The sequence below is a fragment of the Mobula hypostoma genome, chromosome 5 (genome assembly GCF_963921235.1).
Source record: "Mobula hypostoma chromosome 5, sMobHyp1.1, whole genome shotgun sequence".
Taxonomy (NCBI): Eukaryota; Metazoa; Chordata; class Chondrichthyes; order Myliobatiformes; family Myliobatidae; genus Mobula; species Mobula hypostoma.
Window position 1 is genome coordinate 120645369 of NC_086101.1, and position 15613 is coordinate 120660981.

Consider the following 15613-nt stretch of genomic DNA (forward strand, 5'->3'; position numbering starts at 1 on the left):
CTATCACCTGTCCAGCTCTCGGCCCCATCCCTCCCCCTCCTGTCTTCTCCTATCATTTTGGATCTCCCCCTCCCCCTCCAGCTTTCAAATCCCTTACTCACTCTTCCTTCAGTTAGTCCTGACGAAGGGTCTCGGCCTGAAACGTCGACTGCTCCTCTTCCTATAGATAATCTTAGCTGAGATATTTTCTTTCTCCCATTGACGTACTTTGTAAACTTTTTACAAGATAGAAACGGCTAAGGATTCGTGTACAGGAATCTCAGACACAACAACACGTCAGTTCTGCTGTGTCTGTCAGTTGCTCAGCATTTGAATGCCACTGATCCTTGCATGTGGAGGAGGAGATGATTGAGAAGCTGAAGCTACATCATCTAAATCATTGATATACAGTATAAAAACAAGTGGTCCCAACACAGACCCCTGCTGAACACCTCTGGTCACTGGCTGCCAAATAGAAAAGAATCCTTTTATTCCCACTCACATGTGGAGGAGGAGATGATTGAGAAGACAACACACCAGTTGAAGCAAGGAGAACCCGAATCCATGAACACGTCTGTGATCTGACCTGATGAATGGCCAGACAGCTGATAGCAGTGAGATGCCATTCATTGCCTCTCATTTTGGAAGGGATTCACTGGGCACTGCACCAGCGGATACACCAGCAAGGTCACACAGGGGAGAGGCCGTTCACCTGCTCCGTGTGTGGGAAAGGTGTTATTCCTATCCTGAGAGCTACTGAAACACCAGCCAGTTCATGCAGGGGAGAAGCCATACACCTGTTCTGGGTGTGGGAAGGGTTTCATTCAGTTAACCCACCTTGTGAGGCTCCAGCAAATTCACAGCAAGTAGAAGCCACACTTCTGTCCAGAGTGAGCAAAGAGATTTACTCTGTTATCCCATCTGCTGAAACACCCGCAACTTCACATCAGGGAGGAAGTTCAAGTGAGCTGCATGTTAAAATGTTTACCATCATGGTGACTGAATCCAGTTGCAAGTTCCCAACTGATTATTAATGCCAGATATTGTGGCTGCTTATCACACTCAGGACTGAAGCCTGGTCACTGAGGATTGGAGGGTTTGTTCTGCTGATGCTAGCCTTTCATTGTGTGGTACCCATCGGTTCAAGCAGGCTTCAGTAATACCAGTGCCCAAGAAGAGTGTGGTAACCTGCATCAATGACTATCACCCACTGGCACTTACACCCACAGTGATGAAGTGTTATGAGAGACTGATGGCGACTTGGATCCACTCTAATTTGCCCACCAAAACAACAGGTCTACAGTGGATTCCAACTCATTGGCTTTTCACACACCCTGGAACATCTGGATAGTAAAGGTGCATACATCAGGATGCTCTTTATCGATTACAGCTCAGCATTTATCACCATCAACCCCTCAAAACTAATCAGTAAACTCCAAGACCACTCCCTTGTGCGACTGGATCCTGAATTTCCTCACTTGCAGACCCGAGTCTGTTCGAATTGGTAAGAGCATCTCCTCCACGATCTCCATCAGCACAGCATCACCAAATGGATGTGAGCTTAGCCCCCTGCTCTACTCCCTTTACACCTATGACTGAGTGGCTACGCACAGCTTCAACACCATATTCAAGTTTGCTGATGACACCATTGTTGTGGGCCGTATTAAAGGTGGTGATGAACCAGCACACAGGAGGGCTGAGGAATGTCATAGCAACAACCTCTCACTCAATGTCAATCAGACCAAGGAACTGACTGTAGACTTCAGGAGAGGGAAACCCAGAGGTCTATCAGCCAGTACACGTCAGAGGGTCAGAGGTGGAGAGGGTCAGTACCTTTAAATTTCGAGCTCTCACTATCCCGGAGGACCTGTCCTGGATCCAACATATAAATGTAGTTGCAAAGTAAGCACAACGACGCCTCTACTTCCTTAGGATTCTGTAGAGATTTGGCATGATATCAAAATCTTTGAAAAACTTCTGTAGATGTGTGGTGGAAAGTATGCTGACTGGCTGTATTACAGTCTAGTATGGGAACACCACACCTTTGAGTGGAAAATCCTACACAAGGTAATGGATCTGGCCCAGTAGATCGTGGGTAAAGCCCTCCCAACCATTGAGTACATCTGCATGAAATGTTGCCATAGAAAAGCAGCATCCATCATCATCAAGATCATCACAGGCTCTTTTCTCGCTGTTGCCATCGGTAAGAAGCAACAAATGGTACTTGCACCACCAGTTTCAGGAGCAGTTACTGTCCCTCAACCATCAGGCTCTTGAACAAAATAGGATAACTACACTATTTCTTTTTCTGCTGTTTCTATAACCAATTGTCTCACTTTAAGGGTCTTTATCTTGTTATTTCATGCTGATTATTTATTGCTATTTATTATATTTGTGTTTGCACTGTTTGTTGTTCATTGATCCTGTTTACGGTTACTGTTCTATAGATTTGCTAAGTATGTTCGAAGAAAAAGAATCTGAGGGTTGTATGTGGAGACATAAGACCATAAGGTATCGGAGCAGAAATAGGCCATTCGGCCTATTGAGCCTGCTCCACCATTCAATCATTGGATAATCCAATCCTTCCAGTCATCCCTACTCCCCTGCCTTCTCCCCATACACTTTGATGCCCTGGGTAATCATTGACATACATTGTAAAAAGCAGTCATCCTAATACCACCCCCTGTGGAACTCCACTGGTAACCAGCAGCCAGCCAGAATAGGATCCCTTTATTCCCACTCTCTGCTGATCAACGAATGCTCCACCCATGCTAGTAACTTCCCTGTAATTCCACAGGCTCTTATCTTGCTAAGCGGCCTCCTGTGCGGCACCTTGTCAAAGGCCTTCTGAAAATGCAAGTACACCACATCCACTGCATCTCCTTTGTCTACCCTGCTTGTAATTTCCTCAAAAAATTGCAGTAGGTTTGTCAGGCAGAATTTTCCTTTCAGGAAACTATTTTGGCTTTGGCCTATCTTGTCATGTGCCTCCAGGTGCTCCATAATCTCATCCCTAACTATCGATTCCAACAACTTTCTAACCACTGATGTCAGGCTAACAGGTCTATACTTTCCTTTCTGCTGACTCCCATCCTTCTTAAATAGCAGAGTAACATTTGAAGTTTTCCAGTCATCCGGTACAATGCCAGAATCTATCAATTCTTGAAAGATCATTGTTAATGCCTCTGTAATCTCTCCAATTACTTCCTTCAGAACCCAAGGGTGCATTCCATCAGGTCCAGGAGATATAGCCACCTTCAGACCATTAAGCTTCCTGAGCACCTTCTCAGTCGTAATTTTCACTGCACATACTTCACTTCCCTGACACTCTTGAACGTCTGGTATACTGCAGTTGTTTTCCATTGTGAAGACTGATACAAAATACGCATTCAGTTCCTCTGCCATTTCTGCATCTCTCATTACAATATCTCCAACATCATTTTCTATTGGTCCTATATCTATCCTCAACTCTCTTTTACCCTTTATATACTTACAAAAGCTTTTAGTATCTTCTTTGATATTAGTCGCCAGCTTCTTTTCATAATTCATCTTTTCCTTCCAAATGACCTTCTTAGTTTCCTTCTGCAAGTTTTTAAAAGCTTCCCAATCTTCTATCTTCCCACTAGCTTTGGATTCCTTGTATGCCCTCTCTTTTGCTTTTACTTTTATGTCAGCCATGGTAGTGTCTATCTTCCATTTGAAAATTTCTTCTTATTTGGAATATATCTGTCTTGCACTTCCCTCATTTTTCACAAAAACTCCAGCCATTGCTGCTCTGCTGTCCTTCCTGTTAGTGTTCTTTTCCAGGCAACCTTGGCCAGTTCCCCTCTCATGCCATTGTAATTTCCTTTATTCCACTGAAATACCAACACATTGGAATTTAGTTTCTCCTCAAATTTCAAACTTATCTCGATCATATTGTGGTCATTGTTCCCTAAGGGTTCCTTAACCATAAGCTCTCTTATCACCTCTAGATCATTGCATAACACCTAATACAGCACAGCCGATCTAGTTTTAGAACAACAAGCTGTTCTAAACAGCCATCCCTTAGATATTCTACAAAGTCTCTCTCTTGTGGTCCAGTACTGGACTGGTTTTCCCAATCCACTTTCATGTTAAAATTCCCAACAATTATCATGATATTGCCTTTCTGACATGCCTTTTCTATCTCCTGCTGTAATTTGTAATCCACATCCCAGCTGCTGTTTGGAGGCCTGTATACAACTGCCATTAGGGTCCTTTTACCCTTGCCATTTCTTAACTCGACCCATAGAGACTTTACACCTTCCCATCCTGTCATCTCTTTCCAATTATTTAATATTATTTCTTATACACATAGCCACACCACCCTCTCTACCTATTAACCTATCTTTCTGATACACCGTATGTCCTTGGACATTCAACTCCCAATGGCAGCCGTCCTTTAACCAAGTTTCAGAGATGACCACAACGTCATATTTGCTAATCTGTAGCTGAATTTCAAGATTGTCCATTTTATTTCTTATGCTGCATGCACTCAAATACAACAATTTCAATCCAGTATTTTCTGCTTTCTGCTTTAACTGCTCCACACCTCTATGCCCTGTAGCTCATCCCACTGGCTGTAATTATGCCTCCTCTCCTGCCTGTCCTTTGCATCTCTGTTGCATGCTACCTTTGATTTATTTCTGTTTTTCCCTTCCTCAGCCCAATCACTCCGGTTCCCATCCCCCTGCCAAATTACTTTAAACCCTCCCTAACAGCTCTATTAAACCTGCCTGCTAGGATATTGGACCCCTTTGGGTTCAGGTGTAACCCGTCCTTTTTGTACAGGTTGTACCTCTCCCGGAAGATGCCCCAATGATCCAGGAACCCGAAGCATTTCCCCCTACACCAGTCTCTTAGCCACACATTAATATGCCTCATCGTGCTATTCTTGCGCTCGTTAGCACGTGGCCATAGGCAGCAATCCCAAGATTACTACCCGGAGGTCCTGCTTTTCAGCTTCCTACCGAACTCCCTGAATTCTCTCTTTAAGACCTCCTCCTTTTTTCTACCTATATCATTGGTACCAACATGTACCAAGACTTCTGGCTGCTCACCCTCTCCCTTCAGAATACACCGAGACATCCCATACCCTGGCACCTTGGAGACAACACAGCATGTGGGTATCTCTATCAGGCAGACAGAACCTCCTGACTGTTCCCTTCACGATGGAATCCCCTATGACTACTGTATTCCTCATCTTCTCCTCTCCCTTCTGCACCACAGAACCATGCCCAGTGCCAGAGACCCGATCACCGTGGTCGTTCTCTTTCAGGTCACTCCCCTCAACAGCATCCAAAACAATATAACAATTACTGAGGGGGATGGCCACACGAGTGCTCTCTACTATCTGAGCTCTTCCCATCCCTTCCCTGACAATCACCCACTTATCTAACTCCTGCAACCTCAGGGTAACTAACTCCTTGTAGCTCCTATCTATCTCCTGCTCACTTTCCCTAATAAGCTGTAGGTCATCAAGATCCCTAACACATATGTACTCCGATAATAAATTTTTCTTTGAAATTAGACAGTTTAATACTGTGGATCTGTGAGAAATAAATCAGTTCTATTTGAAATCCTGTGTCTCAGGTGCTTACTGCCTGTCACAGGCCCATCGTACAGTAGAGAGGACACTCAGTCCAGCTGGTCCCTGCCTGTCTTTCTGTTCCATATCAGTACCTTTAAATCCACCTCTGTTGTTCATCTCATGACAGCTTGCAACTGGTCACCACTGTGGGTGAAGAGGTTTCCCTGGAATTTCCTGCATGATTTTCCATAGACTGAAGAAGACGATGGGCTCACTATGGTTTTGTCCCTGACATGTCTCATTCTTCAGGGCTCTGGGCCAACAAAGAATGTCACAGGTGGTTAAACTTCTGTGCATTTTCAACATTTTGGTCCATTTTCACTGATTTCAAAGGGTTGTGCCCTATGCAGCTCAGTTGTTGCAATACACCACTCTAAAGTCTACTATTGTCTGACAACAGAATGGTGGGTAAATCTTCAATGGATCAGGGTCAGAAACCAAAGGGAGACCCAGCAAAAGCCAAGGCTTCGGGGCTCTGGAAAGGCAAGGGAGATAGACTTTATCGGGAGGAGAAAGGGAATCAGAGCAGGAGTATGTCGCTATCAATGAAAGATCAGCAATATTTGGAAACTGATTGACTGAAAAAAGTTTATTTCTGCAAAATGCTGGAGGAACTCAGTGGGTCAAGCAGCATCTATGGAGAGGAATAAGCAATTGGAGCTGACACCCTTTACCATGCCTCGACAGATAATTCCTCTGCTTAGATGCTGCCTGAACTTTCTGTGTGTGGCTCTAATTTTCGGTATCTGCAGAATCTCGTGTGTTTTCTATTTGTGTCTGTAAGTGGGTTCGACTTTGACATTTGACACACTGAATACCTGGTGATATTGAGTTAAAGTCCCCTCAGAGTGTTCTACATAAAAACATTGACTGGTTTTGAGCCATGTGACATAGGGTAACCGCAGTTTGCAGACATGTATAGAGACACCTCAGTTACCCAGACACCTCGGCGCTTCAGAATTCGCCGCCGGTGATCAGACGATCAAATGCGCAGGCGTGAGGGTCGCAGATCTTTCTCGAAATCGCACATGCGCAGTGAACAAGACCCTAAGGAGGACCGGCAGCAGGTATGAACAGGGTTCCGGGCGGGGATTTCGTCGGCATCGGTGTCCACACCGCGACTGAAGGGCAATTCTTGAGAGCTTTGGACACACTGTGGCACTGCACCCCAAGATAGTCCCGATCCTTTTCTTCTCTCTCAGCCGCACGATCCATATTCAGGACTACGGCAGCTTTCGGCTGATGAGCCAAAGTGATGGCGCCATTTTCCCGGCGCATGCGCATTGATGGGACCGTGACCAACCGAGATCTCCTTCGTGGGGGTTTCTGGGTAAAGAAGCAGCCATGGGTCACACGAACGGTTCTTTTTTCCCCACTAGTCCGTGTCCGTTTGGAATCGCAGACAGAGCAAATGGGAACAGATGGTTCTCCCAGTCACTGTCGGGCTCGAGCTGTCAACTATATTTTAGTTCCGGGTAAATCTCAGATGAATAAACTACCTTCCAGTGAATTAAATATCAATTAGTGACGTCTGAGAAATAAAAGAACAAAGTCCTTCATTCCTTCAGAGTCAGAGAAAGTACAGCACACCACCAGGCTCTTCAGGCATTCTAGTCCTTGAGAATCATTTAAACTGCTTATTCCCATCGAACTGCACCAGGACCAAAGCTCTCCATACCCTTACTATGCATGTACTTATTCAAACTTCTCTCAAACATCGATATAGACCGTGTCCATCTACTGAGTAAATACAGATGCAAAAAAAAAGAAATCTTAAGATCTGCCCCCCCCCCATCTCTTTTGGCTCCACACATGGATTACTATTCTGATCTCCCAGAGAACCAGTTTTGTTCCTTGCCATCATTTTGCTCTTAACATATCCAGTGTCACACACACTGTCATTGGGTCTCTATGTAGTGATTATTAAAACTTACCTGAACACATTTGACAAACTCTATCCCATCTACTCCATTTACATTATGGAATTTTGCAGTAAATATGTGGCGAGTTGAAATCACCAACAATAACAATCTTATGTTCCTTGTAACAGTCTGCAATCTCTGCAAATTTGTTCCTCTAAGTCCCTCGGACTGTTGGATGGTCTGTAATATAGCCCCATGGTCATACTTCCTTATTTCTCAGTTCCGCCCATAATGCCTCACTAGTTGAGAGCTCCAGGCTGCCCTGACTGAACACTGCCATGACAGTTCCCCTGACTAGTAACGCCATCGCTCCCACTCATGTCCAAAACAACAGAACTCTGGGACATTGAGCTGCCAGTCCTGCCCCTCCTGTAACCAAGTCTCACTACTGACTATAACATCAAAATTCTAGGTGTTCAACCTTGCCTGAGCTCATCTACTTTTCCTCTGATACTTCTTACACCTCTCAGGATATTAGTCACACCATGCTCAACCTTTTTGTTCCTGACTTTGCCTGAGGTGTTAACAACATCTGTCTCCACAACCTCTCCACTAACTGTTCTGACACTCTGGTTCCCATCCCCCTACAACGCTAGTTTAAACTCCACTGTGCAGCTTTAGCAAACTTTCCTACGAGGGAGATTAGTTCCCCTCCAGTTCAAGTGCAAATTGTCTCTTCTGTACAGGTCCCACCTTCCCTGAAATACAGCCCTGTGATCCAAAAATCTTATGCCCTCCCTCCTACAGCAACTCCTTAGCCACGTATTAAACTGTATAATTTTCCTAGTTCTAGCCTCACTAGCATTTGGCATGGCCAGCAATCCTGAGTTGGCAATCCCAGAGTCTTGACCTCTAATTTAGCATTAACTCTCTGAATTCACTTTGCAGAACCTCATCACTCTTCCAACCTATGTCATTGGTACCTGCTTGGACCACGACCTCAGGATATTCAGCCTTTCACTTAAGAAAGCTGAGGACTCAATGGCAAGGTGTCCCGAACTGTGGCACCTGGGAGGCAACATGCCATCCAAGAATCACATTCTTGTCCACAGAACCTCTTTCCTGTTCCCCTAACTAACTAAACTCCTATCACCATAGCTCGCTCCTTATCCCACTTCCCTTCTGAGCTGCAGAGACCTGACTGCTGTGACTTTTCTCTGCTTGGTCATCCCCTCCAAAGTGGTATACCTGTGTTGCAGGCTGTTTATCCCCTTTTCCCTTCCTGTCACCCAGTTTCTGGTGTCCTGCACCTTGGGTGTAACTACCTCTTTATATGTCCTCTCTGTCACTTCCTCAGCCTCCTGAATGATCTGGATCTTGAGAAAATCACTTTTTTTTCCCTATCTCTGTACCTTTTTATGCGTGAGAACTTGTTTTCTACCCTTCTCTCTGGGTACATAAATGATATTATACACCTTTGTTCTAGGTAACAACTGACCCGTAGGTTCCACATCACAAAATTGCCACACTCCGGTGAGAAAGGATATTGCCCTCCACACTGTATTCATTGGCATTGCCATTGTGATGTTCAACACTGCCAATCAACTGGGGGGTGGGGATCAGACTAATTAGAAAATCTCTAGGATCAGATGTATAATATCAAGTGCTCTTTGTAGCACTGTGGGACATGACCAGAATTTGAGATAATACGAATGGAAAAAGACAAACTGAGTCAAGTCACAGATTGATGAAGGGCAAAAATGGCCCATTCTGGTAATGACAGGGGTACATCAGATGGTCAGTCAGAATGCATGATCTGTGGCCAGTTAGAAGATGGGGAATATCCTCCAACATGAGTTGAACTTCGTAATAATGTGATGTCAGAGTTCACCACAGACTAAAATCTCACCTGAAATATTCTCCTTCAACCATTGATGTCCTTTGCAAATATTTTTGCAGGTTAAAAATGGCAGAAAATTTGTGTATGGGACCCTCAAACGCAACACTACTTCTGTTATGCTGTCTCTGTCCAGATACTTAAGGAGTGACCAGATATCTTCTTGGCAACACCGGGATGAATGTGTGTCTCATCCCAGCTGGAAATGTACTTTGTGTCTGAAATGAACTTTTCTGTTGTAACTCAGTGTACCCCACTGGAACCGGGGTGTTCCAGCATTTATTCACTGGAGATCAGTTTTCAACTGCATTGATTATGCAAGGGATTCAAAACGTCTGACACCTGACTTTCTGAATTGCCAAAGAATTGATTGTAGTGAGATATCATTCTCCTTCTCTCAGTGTGGGAAGGGATTTACTAACAGCTTACCTGCAGCCACACAGTGAGTTCACAGTGGGAAACAGACCATTCAGCTGCTCTGTATGTGGGAGGGGATCTACTCAGTCATCCAGCCTGAAGAGACATCGGCAGTTCACACAGTGGTGAGATATTCCACATGTTCTGACTGCAGGAAGCAATTTATTCTGCAAATGATGCTAAAGATATATCAGAAAATTTACCAGTGAGAGACGTTGACCTGCTCAGACCGTGGTAAGAGATTCAGTCACTCATCCCATTGTGGACACACCACTGAGTTCACCAGGGAGAGAGATTGCTCAACTATTCTGTATGTGGGAAGAGCTTCACTCGGTCCTCTGAATACCTGACACACGACTGAGTTCATACTCATTAGAAGCTTTACATCTGCTGTGAATGTGGGAAAACTTTCACTCAGACATCTAACCTATTGACTCAGCGATCAGTTGACACTGAGGAAAGACCATTCGCCTGCTCAGACTGTGAGAAGGGATACACTCAGTCTTTTCAGCTATTGGTACACCAGTGGGTTCATACGTGAGAGAGGCCATTTGCCTTTTTCTGTGTGTGCAAAACGATACATTTCATAGTCTTTACTACTGGCACACCAGTTAGTTCATACTAGGAAGATGCCGTTAACCTGCTCAGACTGTGGGAAGGCTTTCACACACTTATCCACGCTACAGAGACACCAGCGGGTTCACACTGGGGAGAAACCATTCACCTGCTCTGAATGTGGGAAGGGATTCACTCAGAAATCCAACCTTGTGTCACATTACCGAGTTCACACTGGGGAGAGGCCGTTCACCTGCTCTGAATGTGGGATTGGTTTCTCTCAGTCATGGCAACTGAAGGAACATCAGCGAGTTCACACTGGAGAGAAACCGTTCATCTGTTCAGATTGTGGGAAGGAATTCACACGGTCATCAAAGTTGAAAGTACATCAGCGAGTTCACACTGGGGAGAGGCCATTCACCTGCTCAGACTGTGGGAAGGGATTCACACATTCATCTACTCTACAGAGACACCAGCAAGTGCACACTGGGGAGAAACCATTCACCTGCTCAGACTGTGGGAAGGCATTCACAGACTCATCCATGCTTCAGAGACACCAGCGACTTCACACTGGGGAGAAACCATTCACCTGCTCTGAATGTGGGAAGGAATTCACTCAGAAATCCCACCTGCAGACACACCGGCGAGTTCACACTGGGGAGAAACCATTCACCTGCTCTAAATGTGGGAAGGGATTCACTCAGTCATCTACCCTTGTGTCACATTACCGTGTTCACACTGGGGAGAGGCCGTTCACCTGCTCTAAATGTGGGATTGGATTCTCTCAGTCATGGCAACTGAAGGAACATCGGCGAGTTCACACCGGAGAGAAACCATTCACCTGTTCAGATTGTGGGAAGGAATTCACTCGGTCATCAGAATTGAAAGTACACCAGCGAGTTCACACTGGGGAGAAACCATTCACCTGCTCAGACTGTGAGAAGGCATTCACAGATTCATACACACTACAGCGACACCAGCGAGTTCACACTGGGGAGAAACCATTCACCTGCTCTGAATGTGGAAAGGGATTCACTCAGTCATCTACCCTTGTGTCACATTACCGAGTTCACACTGGGGAGAGGCCGTTCACCTGCTCTGAATGTGGGAAAGGATTCACTCAGTCATGTCACCTGAATGAACATCGGCGAGTTCACACTGGAGAGAAACCGTTCACCTGTTCAGATTGTGGGAAGGAATTCACTCGGTCATCAGACTTGAAAGTACACCAGCGAGTTCACACTGGGGAGAAGTCATTCACCTGCTCAGACTGTGGGAAGACCTTCACTCATTCATCGAACCTGCAGAAACACCAGTTGGTTCACACTGGGGAGAGGCCGTTCCTCTGCTCTGAATGTGGAAAGGGATTCACTCGGTCATCTCACCTACTGATACACCAGTTAGTTCACACTGGGGAGAGGCCATTCACCTGCTCAGACTGTGGGAAGGGATTCACACACTCATCCACACTACAGAGACACCAGCGAGTTCACACTGGGGAGAGGCCATTCACCTGCTCCGACTGTGGGAAGGGATTCGCACATTCATTCACGCTACAGAGACACCAGAGCGTTCACACTGGGGAGAGGCCATTCACCTGCTCCGACTGTGGGAAGGGATTCGCTCAGTCATCAGTCTTGAAAGTACATCAGCGAGTTCACAGTGGGGAAAGGCCATTCACCTGCTCAGACTGTGGGAAACAATACACTCGGTCATCTCAACTCAAGGAACATAAGCAAATTCACACTGGGGAGAGGCTGTTCACCTGCTCAGACTGTGGGAAGGGATTCACTCAGTCATCCCACCTGCGGACACACCAGCGATTTCACACTGGGGAGAAGCCATTCGCCTGTTCTGTGTGAGAATGGATTCACTCAGTTAATGCAACTGAGAAGGACACCAGTCAGTTCAGATGGGGAGAAGCCATTCACTTGCTCTGAATGTGAGAAGGGATTCACTCAGTTATCCCACCTGCAGACACACCAGTGAGTACACACAGAGAAGAGGCCATTCACCTGTTCTATATGGGAAGCGATTCACTCAATGATGCAAATTACAGGCACAGCAATCAGTTCACACTGGGGAGAGGCCAATCACCTGCTCAGACTGTGGGAAGGGATTCACTCAGTCATCTCATCTGAAGGAACATCAGCAAATTCACACTGGGGAGAGGCTATTCAACTGCTCTGAATGTAGGAAGGGATTCACTCAATCAGTCCACTTGGAGACACAACAGTGAATACACACTGGAATAGTTTCTGAACATGGGAAGGGATTCACTTAGTCATCCACAATTGTGGTGCATTACTGAGTTCACACTGGGGAAAATGTTTACATAAGCTACATGCTGGATATTTAATCATCACAGTTAGTGACTCCAGAGACAAGTTCAAAAGTGATTTATTGATGACCTCTGCAATTATTACTGCTGCTCATCATACCCAGTGCTGCACCCCAGTCACAGGGCAGGAGAGCACTTTCTTCAACTGATGCTCACCTTTTATGGGACTGGACTTTAGTATTCTGGATCTGTGAGAAATAAATCAGTTCTATTTTAAACTCTGTCTCAGGTGCCTACTGAATTTACAACACATCCAGTACACAGTAGGGAGTCAACTTAGCACAGCTGATCCCTGTCAGTGTTTCTATTCCACAACAATCCTTTTAAATCCATTCCTGCGTTCACCTCTTGCTCTCCCTGTGGTGATGGGTTGGAAACAGTCACCTCTGTGGGTGAAGAGGAATCTCTTGAATTTCCTGCATCACTTTCTGCAAGCTGAAGAAGACAAGCTGACTGCAGTTATGTCTGACCTGGGTTTTATCCCTCAAATCTCTCAGCCAAGTATAAGTGACTTGGAAGTAAACCTCCTTATTCCCTGTCGAAGTTGTGGGTCATTTTCACTGCTTCTGAATGGTTGTGTGCCACAGGCTGGGTTGTTAAAATACATCACTCTCCTGCAAAGTCAGAAAGCTGAATGTGGACAACAAGTTGGATGTTCACTGGAGCAGGTCAGAAACCAGAGATGTTAGGGCTCTGAGCAGTGTTAAGGGTAAGAGCACACGAGGAGCAGGGAAACAGAGTCGGGGGGGGGGAGGATGGGCTGTGGCAACAAATGACAAATAGCAATATTTGGCAGTTGATTGAATAAAAAGGTTGATTTTGTCTGGTTGAAACACTGCCTGTTGATAATGAGTTTATTACTTGTGGGTACTTGCTGAATTCTCATAAAAATGTTGACTAGATTGTTGCTATTTGGCAAAAGGGAGGCAATGATTGTAAACACTTTCACTGGCACTATTCTTACCCAGAAATCTCTGAGCTTCACAGCGTACTTCTAGTGTGAATCAAGTGCACAGGTGCTGAGAGTATGTTGGATCCGACTGTTTAATTTTAATTCTCATTTTCTTTACAATTTAACCATTCATTATCTGCTTGTATTTTAAGTAGTGTTCAGAAACATAGAAAATCTACAGCACAACACAGGCTCTTCAGCCCATAAAGCTGTGCTGAACATGTCTTTACCTTAGAAATTACCTAGGGTTACCCGTAGCCCTTGGTTTTTCTAAGCTCCACGTACCTATCCAGGAGTCTCTTAAAAAACCCTATTGTATCTGCCTCCACCACTGTCGCTGGCAGCCCATTACACACACTCAGCGTAAAAAACTTACCTCTGACATCTCCTCTGTACCTACTTCCAAGTACCTTAAAATTGTGTTCTCTCATGCTAACCATTTTAGCCCTGGGAAAAAGCCTCTGACTATCCACACGATCAATAGCTCTCATCATCTTATACACCTATATCAGGTCATGTTGCTCCAAGGAGAAAAGGCCAAATTCACTCAACCTATTTTAATAAGACATGTTCCCCAATCCAGGCAACATCCTTGTAAATTTCCTCTGCACCCTTTCTATGGTTTCCACAGCCTTCCTGTGGTGAGGTGACCAGAACTGAGCACAGTACTCCAAGTGGGGTCTGCCCAGGGTCCAATATAGCTGCAACATTACCTTTCAGCTCCTAAACTCAATCCCAAGATTGATGAAGGCCAATGCACCATATGCCTTCTTAACCACAGAGTCAACTTGCGCAGCAGCTTTGAGTGTGCTATGGACTTGGACCCCAAGATCCCTCTGATCCTCCACACTGCTAAGAGTCTTACCATTAATACTATATTCTGCCATCATATTTGACCTACCAAAATGAACCACTTCACATTTAACTGGGTTGAACTCCATCTGCCACTTCTCAGCCCAATTTTACATCCTATCAATGTCCCACTGCAACCTTCGACAGCCCTCCACACTATCCACAACCTTTGTGTCATCAGCAAATTTACTAACCCATCCCTCCACTTCCTCATCCAGGTCGTTTATAAAAATCAGGAAGAGTAAGGGTCCCAGAACAGATCCCTGAGGCACACCACTGGTCACCAATCTTCATGCAGAATATGACCCGTTTACCACCACTCTTTGCCTTCTGTGGGCAGACCATTTCTGGATCCACAAAGCAATGTCCCCTTGGATCCCATACTCCCTTACTTTCTCAATAAAACCTTGCATGGGGTACGTTATCAAATGCCTTAGTGAAATCCATATACACTACATCTACTGCTCTACCTTCGTCAATGTGTTTAGTCACACCCTCAAAAAATTCAATCAGGCTCATAAGGTACGACCTGCCTTTGACAAAGCCATGTTTATATGCATAACAGTGTAATATAAAAGTATAATTCTGGAGCTTTTTTGTACTTCATTAAGTGACTGAGGGTTTTCTGATAGGTTGATTTTAATGCAATATTCACTAAGTATTTTCTAATTGGATTATTGTTATGTATAGATTTGAAAGGAATTTTTCTTCTGAGTATAAAAGTAGGTGTTTTATGGTGGGTGCCATATCTTTAATTTCTCTCTTCAAGTAGTGGATCTTGTCACTGCTCCTTTCCTGTTCCATCAACTTTTAATAAAACTATCCTGAAGCTACAAGTTTTATACTTCATTATTGATTTCTAAAAAAAGCCTTGATTTCAACAACAGTGTCTGTCAATTGGCGTGGTTGGCAGGATTTAGAAGTCAGAACAATCCCAGACAAGTAGCGAAGTTTTGGTGTGCAACAAAAGGGGTAAGAACATTCTTTTATCTTCCAGATTGTCTGGGAAAATAAGAACTAGTTTCTTTGGAATTCCATCAGAATCAGGATTAATATCATTGGCATATGTTGTGAAATTTGTTAACTTAGCAGCAGCACAATGCAATACATGATAAATCTAAAACAACCACTGAATTATGGTCAGTAT

General features: G+C 44.7%; 1 protein-coding gene across 1 annotated transcript; it reads left to right on the plus strand.

Annotated features, from left to right (window-relative positions):
• Positions 1-6635: 6635 nt before the first annotated feature.
• Positions 6636-15290, plus strand: LOC134346978 (gastrula zinc finger protein XlCGF26.1-like). Its single transcript, XM_063048904.1, has 2 exons — positions 6636-6657; positions 9412-15290. The coding sequence occupies exon 2, from the start codon at positions 10396-10398 to the stop codon at positions 12181-12183; it is 1788 nt and encodes a 595-aa protein (XP_062904974.1). The 5' UTR covers positions 6636-6657; positions 9412-10395; the 3' UTR covers positions 12184-15290.
• The last annotated feature ends 323 nt before the right edge of the window (positions 15291-15613 follow it).

What these genes read in the sequence shown, in the direction of transcription:
- LOC134346978 (XM_063048904.1), top strand. Translation starts at nt 10,396, where the DNA reads ATGCCGTTAACCTGCTCAGACTGTGGGAAGGCTTTCACACACTTATCC.